General features: G+C 36.8%; 1 protein-coding gene across 3 annotated transcripts in view; it reads right to left on the bottom strand.

The window, feature by feature from the left end:
• SBF2 (SET binding factor 2) overlaps window positions 1-17,194 on the bottom strand; it is a 474,770-nt gene that overhangs the window by 363,312 nt on the left and 94,264 nt on the right. For all 3 annotated transcript variants that reach the window (XM_035722821.1, XM_035722820.1, XM_035722819.1), the window contains exon 2: window positions 7,748-7,833. In XM_035722821.1, the coding sequence (XP_035578714.1) occupies window positions 7,748-7,833 (86 nt within the window). The remainder of the gene's footprint in view (window positions 1-7,747; window positions 7,834-17,194) is intronic.

The following is a 17,194-nucleotide window of genomic DNA, read 5'->3' on the forward strand; positions in this document are numbered from 1 at the left end:
TTGTCTGACACCAAATGCATGGGTTTGGTTTTTTTTTTTTCAAATACCAACTAGGTATCCAACAATTCAATTCAATTCTGACATTAACTACCCAGTGTTAACACAGACTCCACAGGTCAAGGGCTCATGGCTCATTTCCACAAGAATGCCCTCACTTTAGATACTAGCTGCAAAATGGGTGCCTAAGCTTATCCACTCTGCGTGCAGAATACAAATTCAGGGGCTTACCCAACCATCCCCCCTCAGGTTCAATAATTTGTTAGAAAAACAGGATTCAGGAAAAATATTTGTATTTACCAATTTATTATAAAGAATACAACTCAGGAACAACCAAATAGAAGTATTAGGCAAAGTATGGAGAAGGGAGACCTTCAGAGCTTCCATACCTTCTTGAAGGACACTACCTTCCCACCACATCAATGTGTTCACCAATACAGAAGATCTCTGAACCCTTTCATTTAGGTGTTTTATTTTATTTTATTTTATGTTAAAGATTTTATTTAGTTGACAGAGAGCGTGCACAAGCAGAGGGAGAGGGAGAAGCAGCCTCGCTGCCGAGCAGGGAGCCCAATGCGGGGCTCGATCGCAGGACCCTGGGATCATGACCTGAGCCCAAGGCAGAAGCTTAACCAACTGAGCCACCCAGGCATCCCTCACTTAGGTGTTTTTATGGTAAGTTTTATTAGTAGTCATAATTGATTAAATCATTGGCTGCTGGTGATTGAACTCAGTCTCCAGCCTCTCGCCCCTCCCTAGTGGGGCTGTAATTCCCAAGCCTCTAATCATAGGGTTGGTTCTGGAAGCAATCTAGGGTCCACTAAACCAATCAGCTATTCATTAGCATACAGAAGACAGTAAATTCCAAGGGTTTCAGGAGTTCTGTGCCAGGAACTGAGACAAAGACCAAATATTAGTGATGTCCAAAAATAAAATGGTCAAGAATTACAATAAGGAAAAAGGTGTTCAAATTCAGCAAGGACACTGTGGTAGAGAAAAGCTAGTCGTTGACTAAATCTGTTTTGCTTTTCTCCTAGGCACATATCTAGGCTTTATTTGCCAAACTCCCATTATAGTTAACTGGGGCTACATAACTGACTTCTGATAAATCAAATGAAGTGAAGTATACAGCCTCACAGGCCTATCCCATAAAACTCAACCCTACCCTCCATGCTTTCTCTTACCACTCTGTCAGTGGTGATACCCAAGATGACCTTGAGAACAACACTCTGAAGACAGCAAACCCCACTCTCATCTATCCCATTGCCACTAATTAGACTTCATGAAAGTAAGAAGAGAAAAACTTCTATCATGCTAGCCACAAAAATCTCAAGGTTTATCTATTATAACAGCTATTATTACCTTCATGAAGAAAATATTAAAAACTTCAACTCTGTAATTTCAGAATGGGGAAGATATAAACTATTTCAGAATAAATCCTTGAGATGTAAGATGGGTGTGAGTTGAGAGTGGATGGCAAGAAAGCATAACACAATAGCTTATTAAAATATTAATAGACAATCATCTGATAAAAGCCCCATAGGAGAAGTAGTATTATCAGAAAGGGTAAATGAACTTTGCTCAAGGTTTTAATTCTTGATTCCATATTCTTTCCACTGTACCACACTTGCCTCTTAGAAAAATGGAGACAGCAAACAGGAGAATCATTTGAAACATTTTATAATGAAGAAATAGGATAATAGCTAAAAGAGATAAAGTCAAGAAAAGATTTTTTTTAGCTAGTCTTAACAATACTTGAGATCAATGGAAACAGAAAACTCGAAAAATGAACCGGAAGTTCAGAAGAGTTGAATAATCCACAGTGGTGATACAATTATACAACAGATGAGCAGCAGTACTCCCTGTGGTAATGAGAGCCAGGCTATTTGCAAACAATGTGAATTTGTAGTAGGTTAGGCCTGTGGACATCTCCATCTTCCTCAGGAAGTTTTCTATGGCTTCAAAGCATCAAATATAGGAGAACCTTAGCACAGGAGAAAACCTTGTCCTAGGTGGTTCTGAGAGCAGTACTGAAGTAGCAGACCACAGAGACTGGGTAGGTGAAAGATTCTTTAGCATAACTGAGATTATCAATGCATCGGTAAAATAAAGAAAGTAACTGAAAGTCTAGTATAAGATAATAAGCCACTTCAGTGAGCATAGAGGAATGTGAGAATAACATTAAGACTGAGTATCCTCCACTTCAGAGATGTTGAGAGAATCTAGTATTTCAGGTGCATGCTCTAGACTACATCAGGTTCCAACCTGCCCTGTGGTTTTATTACTTCAAAGACACAATTGTCTGGGAGTAGAAAACAAAAATGTGAGTTCAAACCACCACTTACCAGCTTAACCTCCATTTATATCTACTTGCTTTGTCATGAACGTAACTTTAAAAGTCCTTTTTGCAGTCCTTAGCATGTTTTAAAAGCCATGTCTTCATACTTCAGAGCAGTAGTCTTAGTTTTCAGCCTTAACTCTATGCAAATTTGAAAGTCCTTTCACATATTCTTTATACCATCTTTAAAACTGAATTCATCGGGGCACCTGAGTGGCTCAGTCAGTTAAGCTTGGTTTCGGCTCAGGTCATGATCTCATGGGTCTGAGGAACAAGTCCTCTGACAGGCTCCCCGCTCAGTGGGAAGTCTGCTTGAATATTCTCTCCCTCTGCCCTTCCCCCTGACTCATAGCATACATGCTCTCTAAGATAAGTTAATCTTTAAAATAAAAAAAAAAAAGAAAGAAAGAAAGAAAGAAAGAAAGAAAGAAAGAAAGAAAGAAAGAAAGAAAGAAAGAAAGAAAGAAAGAAAGAAAGAAAGAAAAGAAACTGAGGGTGCCTGGGTGGCTCAGTCAGTTAAGCGACTGCCTTCAGCTCAGGTCATGATCCTGGAGTCCCAGGATCAAGTCCCACATGGGGATCCCCACTCAGTGGGGTGTCTGCTCTGACCCTCACCCATCTCAAGCTCTCTCTTTCTCAAGATCTAATAAATAACATCTTTTTTAAAAAATAAAATAAAATAAAAAACTGAATTCATCACCAAGTGCCCCATGTCACCACAGAGGCTTTGGATACTACCTATAATATCTTTCATAGGTATCTTTTATAATTATATATTTTTTATTTTTAGCTGTCTTCATTATTTCTCAAATCTCTCTGGCTGGCAAATTATCCTGCCTATCTTTATTCTAAATAATTACTTGTACAGGTAGTTTTTTATACTCATATGCAGAAACCTACATTTTTACCTACTGCCCTTTATTTTATCTCTTTAGCTAATAGCCTATAACTAGAGTCTTTAAAAATCTTTGTGAACCCTGATTCTATCGTCCAATACATTCACTACCTTTCTCATTCTCCTTTCATGCATACTCTTCTACAAAAGAGGGAGAATATTCTCTTCCATCCTTTCTACACTCAGTTCCCTGATGACACAGTATTTATATCTAGGTCAAATGGACAACTGCTATCCCATTTGTTATGTTCGATGCATTCTGAACAGCTTAAAGAATTAAAGTACTACTTATACTAACTTCTCTGAACAAATAACATCCCATACTAAGACTACTTCTATGTTAAACCTGCAGAATGTTGCATACGCTGTTTTTTTTCTCTATTCTCCAATCTATACTTACAATTACAGAAAACTGGATTCATAATGAAGGTGGTCAAATCACTAGTCTATAAATAACTGAACTAATTTTTTACAAACATGAAACTTAGAAATTCTAAGTAAACATCTATTACTCTTTTACTCAAGCCACATTATTTTTATCATATTACTTTAGTCTTCTAAAAAAAATTAGATAGCTCTACAAATGCCTCAATGCAGGCATTCCAGTGAAGAATATGGCACAACATTTTCTGAATAATAATACAAAAGGATTCACTTCTGAGACAGGGCATCTTTAAAAAGAGCTAGTGCCAGAACAATACTATTTTGCTGATGTCCAAACGCTAGCCAATAAAAATACTTGTTCCCATAATCAGAAATAGATTGTTAGCCATAGAATGCCTCTGCAAAACAATTCTTAAATTTTCTGTGAAATATTGTTACTAAAATTAACTGTAACTTTATTTATATGACTGTCTGTGGTTTCCATGTGTGCCTAAAAAGCACAAGAAAAAGATAAAAATATCCCAGAATTGGAAAAGTAGTCATTATGTTTGGTTTAGCTTATTTTCATATTTTTATTTTTAAAATCCATCCAAATTAAAGTTCAGCATTTCTCAATAGACGAAAAGAAAAAAAGGGCAATTTTTAAAAAAATATTTATTTATTTGAGAGAAAGAGTGAGCAAGAATGGGGGTGGGGAGAGAGAGAGAGCATGAGCCAGGGGAGGGGCAGAGAAGCAGACTCCCTGCTGAGTAGAGAGCCCAATGTGGGACTCAGGACTCTGGGATCATGACCTCAGCCGAAGGCAGACACTTAACCAACTCAGCCATCCAGGCGCCCAAAGGGCAAATTCTTTACATAAAAACAGAAGGAACAAATTCAGCATCCTCTAAATTAAATTTGAGTTTTGACTTATTAGTGAATGGATACCTAAAATCCTTTCTCACAAGTCATAAAGTTCAATCTTCAGGCTAAACACAATAATTTGTGTTAGAACTTATATACAACAAATATATGCTGACTGAGGAAGAGAGATGACAACAGAAAATAATTTTAGTATTATACTCTGAACCCAGATTTGACCTCAGGCAAAATAAACATGTGAAGTTGATTTCTATACAACACAGCATTCTTTTAACATTTCTGAACCTCAGTTCTTCAAAATTATAGAACCCTGTTTTCAGATCCTGATTTACACTAAAACATAATGCCAACCACAGTTTAAAGTGTCACTATCAGAATATTCTCAGATTATGGCTGAGACTAAGAGTCAGTGTTTCATGTGGTAATGGATTTAAAACCTAGCTCTGCTGCATCTTAGCTGTTAGAGCTTAGTGAAATTGTTTAAACTTCCCTAATCCTCAGTTTACTTATCATAAATTAGATATACTACCATCAATCAACCAATTAATGTGAGTTCATCATAATCTATCAATCCTATGCAACTGTTAAGATATTAACATTAATGTTATATGCTAAAAGTTGTTCCACTATTTTGGAAGGGTTAAGATTTTTTTTCCCTGTAAATCACAGGAATAGTGTCATGATCACCCTGGACTCAACAAACCACTTAAGAGGGGCGCCTGGGTGGCTCAGTCAGTTAAGCATCTGCCTTCAGCTCAGGTCATGATCCCAGGGTCCTGGGACCCAGCCCCGCATCAGGTTCCCTGGAGGGAGCCTGCTTCTCCCTCCCCCTCTGCTGCTCCCCCTACTTGTGCTCTCTCTCTCTCTGTCAAAATAAAATAAATACATAAAATTTAAAAAAACAAACCACTTAGGGACTGAGCGAGATCACCTTCAATTAGACTAAAATTTTATTAGGCCTATATCTAGTCTTGAGACTACTTTGGATTATACAGTATTTAACAGTTATTCAAGTTATTGCTATTCCAATGCAGAATGATTGCATGCCTCTAATATATCAAGCATAGCACAAAGCAATAAATAATAAAAAGACAAAAAATTTAAGTTAACGATTCTATTGTTTTAAAAATGGACTTTAATAGATATTAGATCAACAAATTTATTTTGTACTTGACAAAGCACAAGAGACATTAAGAGTATCAAAATTGCATTCAATGATGGAAAAATTAAAAAAATAAAGCAATTTCCAATGTAATCTAGCAGACCAAATACTTTTTAAATATCAATCCAGCACAAAAAAAATCTTGAAATGCTTTGCTAAGAATCAGCCAAGAGGTCATCTAGGGAAATCTTAGGTGAGAAAAAGTTCTGTCTACCGCTTAGCACCTCCACTTCACCCGCCAGCAGCATAGGACTCTACTTGTTATTGAAGATACACTGATAGCACCTGAACATGGAAGTGTCTGTCACACAAAGGAAAAATACCATTTACTAGGTAGTGAAATCAATATGGGTCTCTCCCTCACTACTGGAAAAACATCGGAGACATCACAGTGTCCATGCCCCTGGCTTTCAAAACACAAAAATAATCCCTTCCCAGTCATAGCTAAATAGCCCCAATAATGTCTGCTGTTCTTGAAACTTGTAACAGTGGTTTACTGTTCACACTGTCAAAATGATGTAGTTTATTTCCCTCCACACTTTGCTATGAGGGTAAGAACTCACAAAAGAGTTCTCAATGGTCCACAGCACCAAAATCTACCCCTTTCAAACATCACTTTTGGATGCTGAAGCAGGGCTTAAAAGCTTTATTAGTGCAAATACCCGGTTATTCACACCACAAGGCCAATTACAAGTATATGTATGCATGTGGGGGAGAAGAGAAAGGACTACAAGGGGCTCTCCAAAAAGTTACTTTTGCTTAGATCCTCACATTCTTTCCCCATTTTTAATATCAAACTTCAAGATTTGCCCTCTCTGTGTGTCTATAGAACCCACAGCCCTCTTTATACAGTTGGGTTGTAACAATCAAAATTAAGCATTCAGCAACGTATCTTTTATCGAAATGGACAGTCATTAGCTAGAATGAGAAAATTCACAATTTTCAACATCAGTTTTATTCCTACTGGGTATTTCTGACCCATGATAATAAGAGAACGAACAATTCTGCTGCGAAGATTGAGGAGGAAGGGGAGAGGCTGCAACATGTAGAACAAACGACAATAACAAAACAATTATCATCATCATTATCAACAAGCTACCTCATTTGCTGAGCACTTACTTTATGGAAGCCATTGTTCTCAGCACTTTGTATATTTTTTCCCATTTTATCTTTACAACACCCTATGAGATTCGTATTGTCGTTATCTTCATTTTACAGTGAAGACACTGCTGCTCAAAGAAGTTAAGTAAGCTGTCTATCTCCTCCAGAGCCTACACTCTTCACTATCAAATCATACCAAATGTTCTCTCAACAAGAACTACTTTAAAGAACAGTTCTCATGTGTGTGTGTGTGTGCACACTCACACAATATAAATACATATAGACACACACATACACACATATCCATACTCCACCATGTTTGAGAACAAAACTTTATAGTCATATTGCAAAATACCTTAGTAATCATCTTTCCAGCCCCTCATTTTACCACCATGGATCTGTCATCACTTAGAATGTCCTGGCCATCAAAATTACGGTCAATCGTTAAACTCCTTTAAAATGACTGACAAAAATAAAGCAGTTGAATTTCACTATTATAAAGCAATCTGCAGATCATATGCTAAAAAGAATTCAGATTTGTGACTTCAAGACCAAACTGAACATGACTGATGATCATTAAACCAACCTCTGGAGGGGGGAGAGGGAGGTGTCTGTTTTTTGTTTCGTTTTCACCAAAACAGTAACGTGAAAATGTTCAGACAAAAATATAGCAAGCGTTTGTTTAGTGACACACTATCACTGAAGCTAATAGGCTAAGATTTTGACTAATGAATCAGAGGAATTTTTCAGCTTCCATGTACATAAAGATCACTAATTTCTTCTTTAATATTATAAAGAAGCTTAAATGAGATAAGAATAGCAAAACAGGCATTCCAGAATCAATATATTCAAAGGTTACTGTACTTGGAGACAGGGGGATTATTTCTAGTAACATGTTACAGTAAATCACCATATTATTTAACAGTAACTATACAACAAATATAACCATAAATGTAGAATAAAAAGAAAAGTATCATTATAAAAGTACAATAAAGCAACACGAACTTACCAATTCAATTCCCTGTGGAAAAGGTGTATCATCCCAGTCCTTCTGTGGAAATCTCTGGATTATTTTCCCCAGACCTGCTCCTGACCCTATTAAAATCAAAGTGAATTAGTTACATAGCACAAAAAAGTCTTAATACTCATTATATTAATACTTATTTATAAATGAGTATTTGCTGAATAAATAAATATATTAAATATTCTCAAGTTTCAAAGGGCATAAAAGTATTTACCTTCTAAACATAATATTGGAATAACAAGCAATCCCTATCCTATAGACTCTCAAAAGAGGGACACATATGAAAAGCTAGGAAAAATAAACAGAGGCATTAAAATCTAGAGCCCCTACCATACCATGAGAGAACTGCTCCTGGTCCCAATAAGGAAAGCAATCTTCTCAGTACCTCTAGTTGAAACTTAAAAAAAAATTCTTCAAGGGAGACAAAATAATCCTAAGTGACAAATGAAATGGGACTGTTAGCACTGTGCTTCAGTTATGGGGTACATAAGCACTATTACAGGTAAAATAAGGATTTTGAGTGGGCCTGAGAACTGGACAATTGTCTAAGCAGGGTTTCTTAACATCAGCACTATTGACATTTTGGGCCAGGTGATCCTTTGTTGTGTGTTGGGAGGCAGGGGAGGGCTCATCCTGTCTAGGATATTTAGTTTAACAGCATCTTTAGCCTCAACCCACTATCACTGCCAAGTCATCACAACCAAAAACATCTCCAGACATTGCCAAGTGTCCTGGGAAAAGGGGGCAAAATTGCCCCCGGATGAAAACCACCAGCCTATAATATCATTGTTGTAAAATTATCCTGTGATTCTAAAGAATAGATCAATTTATAATTGAACAGTGGAGATATAATCTTTGAGTAACTTAGGGATGGAAAGTACATGTTAAATCTAAATTACTTTTTGCTAAGATACTTTTTAAAGAGTATGGGGTGCTTGCATATTTTACATGTTGTCCCAGTTGACCTAATACCGGAAGCAACAACACCTACCTTAAGGGAGCCTTTAAACCTGATTCAATTTGCTAATTTAAAAAATTATCCACCATCACCTATCACCCTCTCCCTGTGAATTCAACTTCCCCCTTGGCCTTCATCTAGAGTTCAATCACTTCATGGCCAAATTTTTATCTTTAAGAGATAAATAAAAAGTCTAATTCATTTAACTGGACTCAGTACTGTGTTGTAAAAATGAGGTCACATTTGAAAAAGGCAAAATAAAAACATTCTCAATTAAATGAACAACTGCTGCAGTATAACAACTCCTCATATATCCGTCATTATAGGGGAATGAAAGATTTCATTCAAAGTAAACCTGAATTAAAAGTGGTTTATCACAGGCACTTTTTCAAAATCCACCTCGAACATAACCACTTCTGACATGGCAAGCAGAGCTAATTCAACAAATTGCTAAGTACTACAGATAAACAAATAAAAAAGACATGGCCCCTATCCTCAAGAAACTCATAATTATTAGGAGGTACAGACAAATAAACTGATAATTTCAGTATATTATGGTAAGTACAAGGATAGAAGGGAACCTAACCCAGCATAGCAGAGAACACTATGGAAAACTTTCTAGAAGAAATGACAACAAGCTTTTTCTTTCTTTCGGTACCATCTTTGTATCCCCAAGCACAGTGCATCCTGAATACCTGGCATTTAGTTCATACTGAGTTAAATGTTAATTTTAATAAATTTGTTAATACTGACAGAAATTGTTTTCAACTCACATCTCCCTGTATTTTCAAACAGAGATAAATGCATCTTATTTATCGTATATTTAACAAGGTATCCATATACTGTTTACTCAGTTCTGAGAGTGACACGTAATGTATTTTAGGCTCAATAAATACTTTATATTAATTTTTACTAATTACAAAAATTATAAATGTGGGGCACCTGGGTGGCTCAGTCGTTAAGCGTCTGACTTCGGCTCAGGTCATGATCCCAGGGTCCTGGGATTGAGCCCTGCGTCGGGCTCCCTGCTCAGCAGGAAGACTGCTTCTCCCTCTCTCACTCCCCCTGCTTGTGTTCCCTCTTTTGCTATCTCTCTCTGTCAAATAAATAAAATCTTAAAAAAAATTATAAATGTTAACTGTAGAAAATTTTTTAAATACATAAAAATATAAAGAAGAAATCACCCGTAATTCCACAGCTAGAGAAAATTACTGTTAATATTTCAGACTATTTTATCCCAAGTTTTTTTGTGTACACATGTATTTTTGTACACATGTATTTTTTTTCTACAGAATTGAGAATTCACACTAAACTCTAGCTTTATCTATTCATTTATTACTCGGTATTTCACAATAAGCCTTTGCTGTTAAACATACATTTTCTAGCTTCTCACTATTATAAATAATGCTACAAAAAGCATCTTTCTATATGAATCTTTATGCTCACCTCCCTTTTCCCCAGAAAAATTCTTAGATATACAACTACTGGGTCAAAGAGAATGAAAAAAATTTTCAACTAGCACAACGCCATAGGGCCCACCAGGAGACATTCAACAGTCTTTTTACATTCTGTAAATTCTTTAAGTATAAGACTAGTGGGGTGCCTGGGTGGCTCAGTCGCTAAGCGTCTGCCTTCGGCTCAGGTCATGATCCCCTGGTCCTGGAACGGAGACCCGCATCAGGCTCCCTGCTCAACGGGGAGTCTGCTTCTCCCTCTCCCACTCCCCCTGCTTGTGTTCCCTCTCTTGCTGTGTCTCTCTCTGTCAAAAAAAATTAATAAAACCTTTAAAAAAAAAACTAGCATTTTCACCACATTCTTACCAACTATTGTAATTCTAAACATGTTTGCTTTAATTACTATCAATTTGAGAGATTAAAAGTTCTTCTTTGGCAGCAGTGTAACTTTGAAAAGCTCTTCAGAAGTAACATATTTACTGATTTTAAAATAATATGCAGTGTCTCAATAACATGAAAGCTCAGTTTGAAATACTGATATAACATTTCTAAATGCACATAGAAATATGATTCATGAGTGATATGATTTTCAGTTATATAATAATTTATCTGAAAATGGAAATTAGGTTAGAAAATGACAAATAAAAATGGTAAAATAATATCTCACTACAAATAAAATGTGGAAAGAGCTACAATAACTTGGTTTTCAAATATATAAATTGCTGCAGCTACCAACTTTTGAGGAACTTATGAAGGTATCTTACAAAAAGTAAACGAACATTGTTTGATTCTTGTTTCTTGATTTTTAAGCATTTAGTCTGAATATTTAAACTCATTTTCCTAGTTTATATGTTTTATCTGACACTTATAGGCAATACTGGTTGTATGTAAGAATGCTGAGAAAAAGGCATTTTACATTGAGAAGCAAGCCACAGTGAGGGAAGAGTGTTCTAGAGTCAGGTGTCCACTGTGGACTGATCCCTGTGTCCAGAAGTAAAGTACACCATGTCAACCAGAGTGGCTGTGGAAGCAGTTCTTATTTGCACCCGCATATTAAGTGGGGCTGAGTTATTGCGTTGGGGAGGAAGAAATTCCTCAAAAGAAAGGGGACCACTTCCTACAAAGGAGAGGTGCTAGGCAGACAAAATTGTGATTGTCCACTGCATTGTATGTAGCTAAACTGGAAAAGGAAGGGGCAGTTATTAATCAGTGCCTTAATGTTTTCTTTCCAGTCCCTAGTCTCCTACCCCATCATAAAATTAAGAAATATGATGATTAATGTAGTTAATATATTAAAAGGGGATGTTCAGCAGGACACCAGCACACTTGGAAATGCTTTTCTTTGAAAAAAGTATATATGCTAGACAAACTATCCAAAACAAATTTAGGAAGGGTGAGGAAATACTAGTGTGGGTCAGGCATACTTTTCCCTCCTTTATGTTTGGTAACCCATTTTCCCCTGGGTCCTGCTAGGGCTGTGGGCTACCTAGCTCAGCCACAAAGATTAGTTAAGTGACCCAGGATGATCCAACCATCCATCACCCCCCTGACAAAGTGACTCTTCTAGCTTTGGCCAATGACCCCAGAAGAGCCCACCGTATTCTCTGGGGTTGCTAACTAATATACTATAGGTGTGGCATTGCCAGAAGCTATAAGGAAGAAGTATATCTGGGGCACCTGGGTGGCTCAGTCAGTTAAGCGTCTGCCTTTGGCTCAGGTCATGATCCCAGTGTCCTGGTATCAAGCCCTGCATTGGGCTCCCTGCTCGGCGGAAAGCCTGCTTCTCCCTCTCCCACTCCCCCTGCTTGTGTTCCTTCTCTCGCTATCTCTCTCTGTCAAATAAATAAAAAAATTTTTCTTTTTTTAAAAAGGAAGTATATCTACAGAAGAACTATTGACTGAGTAAGGATCGATTAGGCAGAGAAATGTAATACTCTGCTCTACACAAAACAGGATACTTGTTATTTGTTGTTTGTACCAACTGACAAAAATTAGTTATTTGAGTGCCTTCTACGTGTGCTTAGAGTATAGATGGACAAAATATATACTGCTTGGTTTAATATAGACTCTGAACTTTGAGAGATGCTATTCTAATATATAATTCACGAAGTCTTTTTCTGTGATACATTTATCTAAACAACCAGATCAGAGGTTACCTACACTAGACTTGTTATATGATGTCCATCTGCTCACACCCTTTTCTATCAAAGATGGCATGACTCACAGTTCAAGGAAGGGCAGCAGTCACATTCAAGAACATACAATCCTACCACTCCTCTCACCAGCCAGAAAGAAACTACTAAATCCTTTATTTGGTTATTATATTTTCTGTTACTTGTCTGTCTCATCTCACTAGAATGAAAACAATGATTTTTGTCCTACTTTGTTTACTGATGTATCCTAGGCACTTAGACTAATTCCTGGTATTTATTATGTAGTTAATAAAATACTTGTTGAATAAATAAATGGGACTATTGGGTGGGCAAGGGCATCTATAAACTGGCAAGCAACTTTTGACCAGAATGACCTGACTGTAAACAGTATGCTAGACAAATCAAATCCTACTGTGAAGGAATTTTGATTAGGAAAAATGAGACTAAAGCAGTAAAAAAAAAAAAAAAAAAAAAAAAAAGGTATCAAGACTTGCTATGATGGGGGCACCCGGGTGGCTCAGTCAGTTAAGCATCTGCCTTCAGCTCAAGTCATGATCCCAGGATTCTGGGATGGAGCCCCACATGGGCCTCTCTGCTCGGTGGGGAGCCTGCTTCTCCCTCTCCCTCTGCCGCTCTCCCCCTGCTTGTTCTTGCTCACTCTCTCTCTCTCCCCGCCCCTGTCAAACAAATGAATAAAATCTTAAAACAAAACAACAACAACAAAACAAAGAAAACGACTTGCTATGATGTAGAGAAAGGTCAGGCAGCACAGGGGGTCATGTGTAAAACCCAAGTTATAGAACAAAAGAAACTCTAGGCAGACTTGCCAGCAGAAACAAGTAAAGAATATACATATGTAGAAGGAAGCAGAGATGCCACAAGAGAAAGGCTGTACAGCTAAGTTCTACCTCCAGTAAACTCTGGCAGCACCATAATGTCTGTCACCAAACTCTGGAGGTATTTTTATGATATCCTTTCCTCAAGCTAGAATGAATAGGTCTGTATTACTTGTCACTAAAGAATCCAAACCAGAATACACTGTAACAAGCCCCTTGACAGATCAGCTCTTTCAAACTGGTTAAAGATCTGGAAACAATTACATTAAGAGATTTAGTCAGAAAATTTAAAAGGAAAAGTAGGAAGGGCATAAGAGAATATTGTGCTCCAAATACCTGAAGAGCTATTACATGAAAGAAGATGGAGTGAAACAGACTAGAGCCAAAGATATAATTTTGAGTTATTTTTTAGTTATTTTTGAGTCAACATAAAGAAAGAACCTTCTAAGAATGACAATTATCAAAAAAACAGAATGATCTGCCACAGAAAGCAATGATCATACCTGAAGTTTTAGAACAAGCTACCAATTTTTCTGGTCTAGGAAACCACACAGAATGGTAAGAGAACAAATCCATAAAAGCTGGCAAGCAAACTATAACATAAATTCATTTATTCAACAATAACACTATGTCATGTCTTGTGTTAGGTGCTAAGGAGAGAAGGATAAAACTTGCTGTGAGAATATTCAGAACTTGAATTGAGGTTTTTTGAAATGCAAATAAAAGGGCAGATGTACGCACAGTATAATGACAGGAAAGATTAGGAAAGAAAACTATATTGTTTAGAAATCAGGTCATGAGTCTAATGAAATCAGAGACAGACTTAAAAATTCCAAACTAAAAAATTCCACATTTTGGAACAGAGCTATTTCTTACTTCTATTTTGACGTACTAGCAGCATCATTTAAGCCCAAAGATGAGAAACGTAAACTTTCAAGAATCCAAAAAAAAAATAATAAGAAGAAGAAGTAAGGGAGTATCCAAAAGAAAAAGCTTAAAAGCTGACATCCTTTAATGGCTTAAAAAGCAATTCAAAATTGTCTACAAGTGCAGGATGCACACATGAAGACTTCTCACAATGACTTTGATTTTTAAATGATTTATACACCTAGCAAACTTTATACTCAGTCCAGTATTAAAATTTAACACTGCTAAGATATTCATGAAAAACTGTGGGAATTTAAGTATGGACTTTCTGACTGGCTAACACATTTCAAACTAAATTTATTATTATTTACATGCAAAAACAAAAGTTTCTTTAGCTCTATTAATAATGAAACATATTTGTCTTTTTCTGTGTAGCTTTTTCACTAAACATTATACTAGGAGGCAGGGGAAAATAGGGAAAGATTGGTACAAAACGTTCAATTATAATTTGAGTAAGGTCTTTTCAACATCTATTTATGATAAAAATTCTCAACAGGTGGGTGTAGAGGGAATGTACCTCAATATAATAAAGGCCATATATGACAGTCCCACAGCTAACATCATACTCAACAGTAAAAAGCTGAAAGCTTTTCCTCCAAGATCACAAACAAGATGAAGATGCCTGCTCTTGCCACTTTTAAAACATAGTATTGGAAGTCCTAGCCAGAGCAATTAGGCAAGAAAAAAAGAAATAAAAGGCATCTAAATTGGTAAAGGAAGTAAAATTGTCACTATTTGCAAAGGACATATTATATATAGAAAACCTTAAAGATTCCACCAAAAAAAGTTAGAACTAATCAACAAATTCAGAAAAGCTGCAGGATACAAAATCAATACATAAAAATTGATTGTATTTCTATACACTAATAGTAAAAAAAAACTATTGGGGAGAGAAACTAGGAAAATAATCCCATTTACAGTTACAGCAAAAATAAAATACCTACAAATGAATTTAATCAGAAGGATAAAAGACCTGTATACTGAAAACTACAAGACACTGATGAAAGAAATTAAAGACACAAATAAATAGAAAGGTTTTCCACACTCACTAATGGAAGAGTTCTTCCATATTGTTAAAATGTCCATACTACCCAAAGCAATCCATAGATTCAATGTAATCCCTATCAAAATTCCAATGGTTTTACAGAAATAGAACAAACAATCCCAAAATTTGTATGAAACCAAAAAAAGACCTCAAATAGCCAAAGCAATCATTAGAAAGAACAAAGCTGTAGGCCTCACACTCCCTGATTTCAAACTGTATTACAAAGCTATAGTAATCAAGATAGTATGGTATTGGCATTGGTGTTGATCTCAGAGTCGTGAGATGGAGTCCTGCATTGGGCTCTGCACTCAGCAGGGAGTTGGCTCAAAATTCTCTCTCTCCCTCTCCCTTTGTTCTCCCTTGCTTGTGCTCTCTCTCTCTAAAATAAATAAATCTTTTTTTTTTTATAAAAGAACTCCTACAACTTAACAACAAAAGCCAAGTAATCCAATAAAAAAAATAGGCAAGAACCTGAATAGACATTTCTGCAAAGAAGAGATGCAAATGGCTAACACCATATAAAAAAGATGCTCAAAATCACTAATCACTGGAAAAATACAAATCAAAATCATATCACCTCATACAGATTAGGATGGCCACTATCAAAAATCCAAAAAATAAAAAATGTTAGTGAGAATGCAGAGAAACTGGAACCCTTGTGCACTGTTGTCTAGAATGTAAAATGATTACAGCCATTATGGAAAACAGTATGGAAGTTCCTCAAAAAATAAAAAACAGGGGCACCTGGGTGGCTCAGTCGTTAAGCGTCTGCCTTCGGCTCAGGTCAGGATCCCAGGGTCCTGGGATCGAGTCCCACATCGGGCTCCCTGCTCTGCGGGAAGCCTGCTTCTCCCTCTCCCACTCCCCCTGCTTGTGTTCCCTCTTTCGCTGTGTCTCTCTCTGTCAAATAAATAAAATCTTTAAAAACCATAAAAAAAATAAAAAACAGAATCACATGATCCAGCAATCCTACACCCGAGTATACATCCAAATGAATTGAAAATAGGATCTCAAAGAAATATTTGCACATCTGTGTTCACTGGAGCATTATTCACAATAGCCAGGAGGTGGAAGTAACCAAAACATCCATTAACAGATGAATGGAGAGGGGTGCCTGGTTGGCTCAGTCTGTCAAGCCTCAGGCTCTTGATTTCGGCTGAGGTGATGATCTCAGGGTTGTGAGATCCAGCCTCCCATCAACTCCACGCTGGGTGTAGAGCCCGCTTAAGATTCTCTCTCTCCCTCTGCCCCTCCCCTTTTTCTCCCTCTTTCTTAAAAAACAAAAACAAGGGCGCCTGGATGGCTCAGTTGGTTAAGCGACTGCCTTCATCATGATCCCGGAGTCCCGGGATCAAGTCCCGCATCGGGCTCCCTGCTCAGCAAGGAGCCTGTTTCTCCCTCTGACCCTTTCCCCTCTCATGTGCTCTCTCTCTCTCTCTCTCATTCTCTCTCTCTCAAATAAATAAATAAAATCTTAAAAAAAAAAAAAACAGCAACTAAAAATGGAAGAGCAAGGACAGCACTTCCGCAACAAGAACTAAAATTGCTGGAGCAATCTAGGCCCTCATACTGGAGAAACTACAGGGAGCGGAATCAAAATTGAGCAGGAAAGGACTTACACTCCCTGACTTAAAGACTTATAATAAAGCTACAGAAATCAAGAAAATGTGGTACTACCATTAAAATCAATAAATAAATCATATTAACAGACAATAAAAGGAAAACCTTAGAACTGTCTCAATAAATGCAGAAAAAGCATTTGATAAAATACAATACCCATTCATGATTAAAAACGAACAAAAACAAAACAAAACAAAAACCTCAGCAAAGCACAAATACAACTTCCTCAATAGATAAAGAGGATTTATAAGAAGCCTATGGCTAACATCATACTTAATGGTTAAAGACTGAATGTTTACCCACAAAGATTCAGAAAAAGGATGTCTGCTATCGTGACTTCTATTCAACACTGCACTGTCTTTATTTGCAAACAACTTGTAAAAAAATCCTAAGAAATAAAAAAAAAAAGGCACTAGAATAAATGAGTTTAGCAAGACCT

Source organism: Zalophus californianus, chromosome 11, assembly GCF_009762305.2.
Source record: "Zalophus californianus isolate mZalCal1 chromosome 11, mZalCal1.pri.v2, whole genome shotgun sequence".
NCBI lineage: Eukaryota > Metazoa > Chordata > Mammalia > Carnivora > Otariidae > Zalophus > Zalophus californianus.